Below are 7372 nucleotides of genomic sequence, written 5' to 3'. Positions count from 1 at the left end.
AACTTTAAACATCTGTTTTATCTTTTTTTTTCCATCAACGCATTGTACGTTCCACTTTTTTATTTTACTAAAATCCAATGTCCGCAACGATTTGTTCTGAGCTATCGAATGATGAATCGGATTTCAAGGTTGTCGATTCGATTAAAACATCCGCCGATACTCCTAAAGCAAACATATTCGATGTTTATGCGAACATTTTTCGACTTATTATTGTACACTGGATGCCACGGCGTTATTTATTGAAAGAGGAACAACGTAACAAGGAACTGAACGATTTGATTTTACCCAGCAATACGCAATGGCGCCATCGAGTTTATTACACACTGGTCGAATTACAACGAGAAAGAGACATCAAAATAATCGGATTAGAGTAAGGATGTATACTTTTATTTAATAATAAATTAAACATATGTATACATATTTATGATAGGAAAGAGAAATAGAAAGAGAGAGAGACAGGAGTGGGGATGAAGGAGACATTCATGAAACATGACATTTAAGAAATGAAGCAGAATACAGAATTACATTTTTCTTTTGACGTTTATATATTGTTTATCATCATACAATTGACGCTGTCAATGATGTTCCATCTGTCATTATGGATAAGTTCATAGCTGCATGATCACATGTAGTTTTTCGTTTAGATAATAATTAATTGTTCGTTCAAGTAATTCTCGATCGTTCGAATTATTTTTAAAATGTTTGAAGCTCATTCATATCGATTTCGTATTTTAGATAAAATATAAATCGTAATGATATAATTATATTACAGGTTAGTGTAGTAATAATCATTTCTAGATATTTTAGAGTTTGACAAATTTAAAAATTCGGATCAGTCGATTAGTGATAAAATACAGTACATGAATCGAAATTCTGTATTATTTTATTTTTTCAATTTTTTTTTAAGTATGATCTCTTTAACCGTGTATCTTTTTAGAGAAGATAAAATCATCTCTAAAAAGTTTGATCACTGTAGTACGTAGACTCTGATGCAAACTAATTTCTACATCCTCGATAATGGTGGAAACAAGAAGAAAAGATGAAAAGGGAACGAAATTAAGGGATCCCCAGGATTACGAATGGAGTCCAGGAAAATTAGAACGAATTGTGAAGGCGAAAATCTTGAAGGAAGAAGATACGAGTAGTTTGTCCGCTACGTTTAGTTCTAATGGTTCTATGACGGAAACTTACATTGAACCGGGATGGCGAATTGAAGATATCCTATTAGCAGCCAAAGTTCTTGGAGAAGAAGAAAATCAGTCTGGTTATGCCAACGAAGCTGAGATGCGACGTGTATTTGGACTTGTGTACGATGTTTTAAGATGTAAGTTGTTTAATTAGGAAAAGAACCAAGATTTTACGTCTAATTTATAAATTTGTTTATTTTTCTAATTTAATATTAAATTCAAGGTCTTAAACCTATTCTTGAGTATATTTGATCCATTGATTTTAAAAATAGGATTGTTTTTGTCGTAGCAACTTTACTTTTCGAGATATAGCGTAGTTACTGATATGCATCTTATATCTTTTTTTTCAGATAGAAATGTTCTGAATTACGTTCTGCAAGATGTTGGATTCTGGTCTCGAAATCATGAATTAAAAAATCGTGAAAGGATCGTCTGGTTATTGTTGTACGATATGCAAGGAAGAAAATTTTCCAGAAGAGGTGATATCGTTACTATCAAGACACGTGATCGAATTTTTAAGGTATAACGAATAGACATCAATAAAATTTGTTAATCTTATTTTTTGATAAACTTATTTTTTTTTTTTGACACATTGTTCAGGCGGTTGGTTTAAAAGATATCGAGAATGCTCTTTTAGAAGTTAGGACACATTTAGCAGCCAGTATGTCTCGTTTGCGAATAGCTGGATCAGCACTTACACTTGGTAAATCGTATTTCTGTAGTCATAAGAATATATTCGAAGTTATAATAGTTAGTACTGTGCAGAGTTCAGAAGTTTACTTCCAGGACGGTAGAAGGTTAAGAAGAGTTTTTCGTCTATTCGATCCATTTCCAACTTTGAAGCTCTTCAAATCTACAGAGTAGAATCTCTAGTGACATATAGTTGTAGAATTTCCGTATTTAGTTTGGTTATTACGGTTAATAAGTAATATTTAATATTTGAACGTTTATGCCAAATTGTGTGGCAGCAATCAGCCGTTTCAACTAATTAGACCCACATTCCTTCTTGGGAAGGACTTCTCCACAGTTTTGCACTATAAATCTCTTTCAACGTGGATGAACATATTTATTTGAAAGATCATATAAATAGATAAACTATTGCCAAAACATCTGCGTACTGGCGAAGGTATTGTTTGGTCCGAAGGAGGTACTATTGCTTCTGGATGGATTAATACATCGAATGGTAGCATAAATAAGATTGAAGTGATCAAGGAATTATCAAAGAAGGTTGGATTAGAACTTTGTGAAAATTGTGAAGTTGCGGAATTAGACGAGAATACTTATGCTTTCGATTCGTTTTGTCCAAAAGTAATAAACGTACACGAAAAGATACGAGAGAGGATTGCTTGTTCTAGTCTCGTTCGTGAACATCGATTCATATTTTTGGTATGTAATTGAAATTGTATCACAAAATGCTTTTTTTATTTATTATTGTATGATTTATATAGGACCGATCGTTATGTCTTGGAGCAGCAGCCATAGCTCTAGCCATGCGAATAGGTCGACTATGTGGTCCTGTAGTTTTAACTCATTCGATAGCACCACGTCATACAGGATATTTAGCAGAACTTTTATCAAATATAGAAGGTGCTGGTAGACTTTTAGCCTTTGGCACGGGTGATCGTCGTTACGAATACGAGAACTATTTGAAGAAACTTGGAATTACGTTGCAACAATGTCGAGTATTCTCGGAAAAGTAATGTATTTGATGAAAAGGATCATTTAAATAGATTTTGAAAATGATCGAAAAACTGAATTTATTTCGATAAGGATAATTTCAGATATATCTCACCACCTCCATCGGTTGAAATAGATAGAGCAACCGTTGTTTTAGCTGCACCACCGTCCAGTTACATCGGTGTTAAGGATATTGTTGATCTTGTGGTTGCTCGCGGTGGTGATACGAAGTTATTAGAATCACTGACAAATACTGACGACGAATTTTCTAAAACTCGTGCCGTTTTAATCGAACAATTGACTACTTTGAAATATGCACTAACAAGACCGAACGTACAGTTTTTAATCTACGAAGTACATACTGTTTTACCCTCCGAAACAACTAAAATGGTACAGCAAGTTGTCGATTATGTTAATCAAATAGCTACCGAAAAGTATATTCGGGAATGTCTGGTAAGAATTTTTTCTAACTACTGCAACTACTAGCAGCTAATCTTTAACGCATTTTATAATCGCATCTTTGGTTTAATTAGCCGAAGAGGAAAGCCATATTGAAGGAAAAACAAGGACAGAATACTATCATTCAAACGTCAACGAAGCATTCCCTACGAGCCAAAAATTCGAACGATGAACAACAATTCGAGGAGGAATCATCTATTACTGATTTGTCTCATGCAGAGAAGGTAAATCAACACGAAGAAGACGAAATACCAGTTTCTACGACATACCGTAATATCAACGTAAGATCGTTGTTATTTTTGTCTCTTTTATAAAATATTATTTATTTATTTAAATTCTCTTTAATCTTTTGCGTGTCTGAATTATTTTCGGCATTTCGTTCCAACCAGTCCACTGAGTTAGTCATTTTTAGTTAGTATTGAAATAATACTATTAAACTTGCTACTATATCAATATTTTACTATCTAATTAATAGAATAACGTATTTATATAGATATATCTATATTGCGTATTTAATAGTAATTTATAGTATTTTATCTTTTAACTAATATGACAACATTTATATAAAGTATTTATAATTCGAAAATAAACAATTCGATATATACTTTACTTTGATAGACCTGGCTGGAACAAAATATGATGTCGTTAATCAGATTCGATATAGGAGCGCAAAAGGATTAACAATAATCGATGATGAAAATCTTAGGTACCGAAGAGCGATCTTTTCGAAATTCGAACTTTCGACGAAATCTATGATAAAGATAGTACTCGGACATTAGAACCAGGATGTTTTATCACTGTAATTAAGCGAAAGGAAATGATGCAGTTTGATTCTTTGTTTATGATCAAAGTGGCAGAATCGAAAGGTCTTTTTGGTGACACGGATAAAGAACAAAGTACATCGAAACCGATAGTAACGCAGACTCAACCGATCGTTGCAACTTCTCATTTTCATCGTATTAAACATAAGGTACGATAATGTCTTTAAAAAAATTAACCCTTTACATGCCATAGGCACCGCTACGTTGGTATACATATGTATTTTGTATTTTTTAATTTTCGATACTAACGGTAACACAAGAAAATGTCTTGAAAGTTTCTGGTAAATTATATTAAAAGATTGACTGGAGAATGTAAGGGGTTAAATTCTTGAATTGATCTCTAGTTAAAAAAAAAAAGAAAAAAAAGATAAACAAAATTAGAGAGAAAAGAAATACTTATATACTTATCTATGTGTCGCAGATCGACATCGATCGATTAATGGCGCCAACACATTCCTCGATTCTACGGCACACGAGGAAATCGTGTTCTCGATATCTCCGACATTTTGCATATTATGAGAGTTATTATTCGTCACGAACACGGACTATTATGAAAAGGGATATTCGTCGATGGTGGAAGGAAGCTATAGCATTCTTCCTTCGTTCAGAACATGCGCAGATATATTCGGAGTTCCGAGCTATGCGAACCGATCCGTTTACACATCGATTTATTTATACTTCGCATAAAAGAAATATTGTTTTGTCGAAATCGAAGAAAGATAGGGATTTAATGAGAATTCCTAAAAGACGTATTTTGCTTTTTACGCGTTCTCTAACTTTTCGTAAAAGAAAATTACATTCGTTGATGTTATAAAAATGATGCGATATATTATTATTATTATTATTATTATTATCATCATTATTGTTTTTTTATATATTATATAAATTGCATATTCATGGCTTGACATAGCGCAGAAAAAACGACATATTACTTTTTTTAATCTTACAAATACATATTAATATGCACATATACACATAGTTTGACATAGCACATAATTCCTCTTTACAAGTATATATTTTTCTAATTTCAAATGATAGACATCCGATATCAACTGCGATGATCTTTCAAAACCTTTGGGTTCGATTCTTCGATCTTTTCAAAAACTTCAGTCAATTGATGAGATCTCACGAAGTTCGAACGAAAAAAATAAACAAACAAGAAAAACCAAGAACGATCAAATATCGTCAACTTTAACTTCCATTAAGGATAAAGTCATCCTTCGAAAATATCGAACGGTAAGTAAATCATTATGAATTTTTCTTTTTAAATTATTTATTTTCAATCCATCGTTGAAACAGGTCGCCAGTAAAGTGTTCTTATCTTATAACATTAAAACCGATACTTTACGACAGAGATCGATAAAAAGAAAAAAATCCAGTTCACTTAATATTTTAAGAATATCAGAAACAGATGTTTGGGATCAACCGAGTTCTTCGAATAAACACCATGATGTTGTTCCATTACAAAAGTAAATTATTTTATGTTTCAATATACTATACACACACATATTTGCATTACAAAGATAATATGATTGCATTTGCCCAATAAATAATGTCGGAAATTGTAGTATTTTATATGTTAGTAAATATTATTTTTATTAAAAGTATTAGTATTTATTAACTAAAAATTCTAACATTATTTATTGGCTATATATTTTATTGTATAAAATACCAATATAGTATAATATAGTATATTATTGGATTGAACAAAATTTGTAATAACAAATATTATTGTTATTTATTTAGATATAAAATATTATAGATTCTGATATCATTTATTGGCTAATCCAATAGTATAGATACAATACTATACTCAGTATAATATATCGAAATTTTCCAAAAAAATATCTACTTTTATTATTTATTTATACATGTTAAATACTATACTCAATTTTGTACATCTTGTTTTCAAAGAATTAAAAAAATTTCTTTTATAACATATTAAAAGAAGACAAAAAATATAATTAATAAAAATAAGGTCTCTAATGTAAAAGATATGACAATAATATTTCTCCATATGCAATATTTTTATCCGGGAAAAACTATAAAAAGTATTTTACGAATAAATTAATTCGTCCAAAATTGATTCGACACAATTATATTAGATATATAATACTAAAATCACCAACATAACATATTTAATCGATTCAATGTTTTTCAATTTCTATTATTATAGGCAAGAAGGTAATGACAAAGAATCACAAAGATTTTTATCGAGCACAGCATTAAGAAAATCTGCATTGATTAGGGCAACCCAACGTACGTCATTTGATAGTGTTCTTATATAATAGGATAAGTGGCATCCTTCTCGTGTGTTGGAAATTTAAAAGAATCTTGAAAAAATTGTTAAACGATATTATCATTCCAATTCTACTAGAAATCGAAGGGAGGTTCCATTGAAAAATCCTTTAGAAACTCTCGTTGAACATACACTAAGATTTCCATATATTTTTATCAATAATACAGGTAGTAATGATATCAAAATAGAATCCATTGAATATTGAACATGTTTCATAAAGAACATGCACTTATAAATTTACGTTTATCGTTTTAACAAAATGTCTTGTTAGAAAGCTGACGTATTTGAAACGTAAAATTTTCATTTATTTTCATACAATGTAGAAAAGAATTGTTAATAATACGTAAAGATAAATATATTATATTATAATACATTGCTGAAAATAATTAGCAAATTATTTCTTTAGTATATTATAATGAGTAGTATATTATAATTGTTACCATTATCTTATCAACGTGGATTAATAAATTCTGGATTAAGATGTAATTGTAAAAGAAGTTTTGTATTTTGTACAAAAAATTTTTTTTCATTAAAGATTTTCCATAGTTGATCTAACGATGATTATTAGCATGGGTACAGTTCGCTTTTGTCTTCCAATCTCGTTTACTTTTTTCATTCCTAACCAATATATAAATAATATAAAATAGTAATTAACGGATTACGAAGCAACCATATTATTTAAATGAATTTAGTAATATTGAAAAATTGGTAAAATTAATGGGTTAATAAATAATTATTTTTTTATGTTAATTTCGATTTTATATAGGAAGAGATACTATCGGAAACGATGTTATAAATATCATAAATATATAATAAGAACCATATGAAAATAAGATTATATTAATTGTACAAATAAGAATAACAATTGTCCAAGGAAAATCATCATTGATAGAAAGGATTATATCGTTCGCGAGTTTTTTCTAAGGAAT

The 7372-nt window shown here is 30.1% G+C and overlaps 1 protein-coding gene across 4 annotated transcripts; it reads left to right on the top strand.

The window, feature by feature from the left end:
- The first annotated feature begins 251 nt into the window (after nt 1-251).
- LOC118440730 (protein NSUN7) lies at nt 252-6729 on the top strand. Of its 4 annotated transcripts, none has more exons than XM_035864179.2 (12): nt 252-370; nt 977-1324; nt 1538-1707; nt 1788-1890; nt 2278-2573; nt 2636-2883; nt 2969-3317; nt 3398-3604; nt 4030-4293; nt 5183-5380; nt 5444-5613; nt 6321-6729. In XM_035864179.2, the coding sequence occupies exons 2-12, from the start codon at nt 1018-1020 to the stop codon at nt 6430-6432; spliced, it is 2424 nt and encodes an 807-aa protein (XP_035720072.2). In that variant the 5' UTR covers nt 252-370; nt 977-1017; the 3' UTR covers nt 6433-6729. The 4 variants fall into 4 exon arrangements, with proteins under 4 accessions (XP_035720072.2, XP_035720070.2, XP_085513859.1 ...); XM_035864177.2 differs by having other exon boundaries at nt 938-1324; XM_085657732.1 differs by lacking the exon at nt 252-370 and adding an exon at nt 696-772.
- Nucleotides 6730-7372: the final 643 nt, after the last annotated feature.

Source organism: Vespa mandarinia, chromosome 6 (assembly GCF_050613455.1).
Source record: "Vespa mandarinia isolate Hongniang chromosome 6, ASM5061345v1, whole genome shotgun sequence".
Taxonomy (NCBI): Eukaryota; Metazoa; Arthropoda; class Insecta; order Hymenoptera; family Vespidae; genus Vespa; species Vespa mandarinia.
This window is presented reverse-complemented; position numbering and strand designations above follow the sequence as displayed.

Excerpts from the sequence above, each read along its gene's own strand:
- LOC118440730 (XM_035864179.2), top strand. The coding sequence starts at position 1,018 with ATGGTGGAAACAAGAAGAAAAGATGAAAAGGGAACGAAATTAAGGGAT. Across the intron at positions 3,605-4,029 it reads CGACATACCGTAATATCAAC|GTACCGAAGAGCGATCTTTT; the intron begins GTAAGATCGTTG and ends TGAAAATCTTAG. Across the intron at positions 5,614-6,320 it reads GATGTTGTTCCATTACAAAA|GCAAGAAGGTAATGACAAAG; the intron begins GTAAATTATTTT and ends CTATTATTATAG.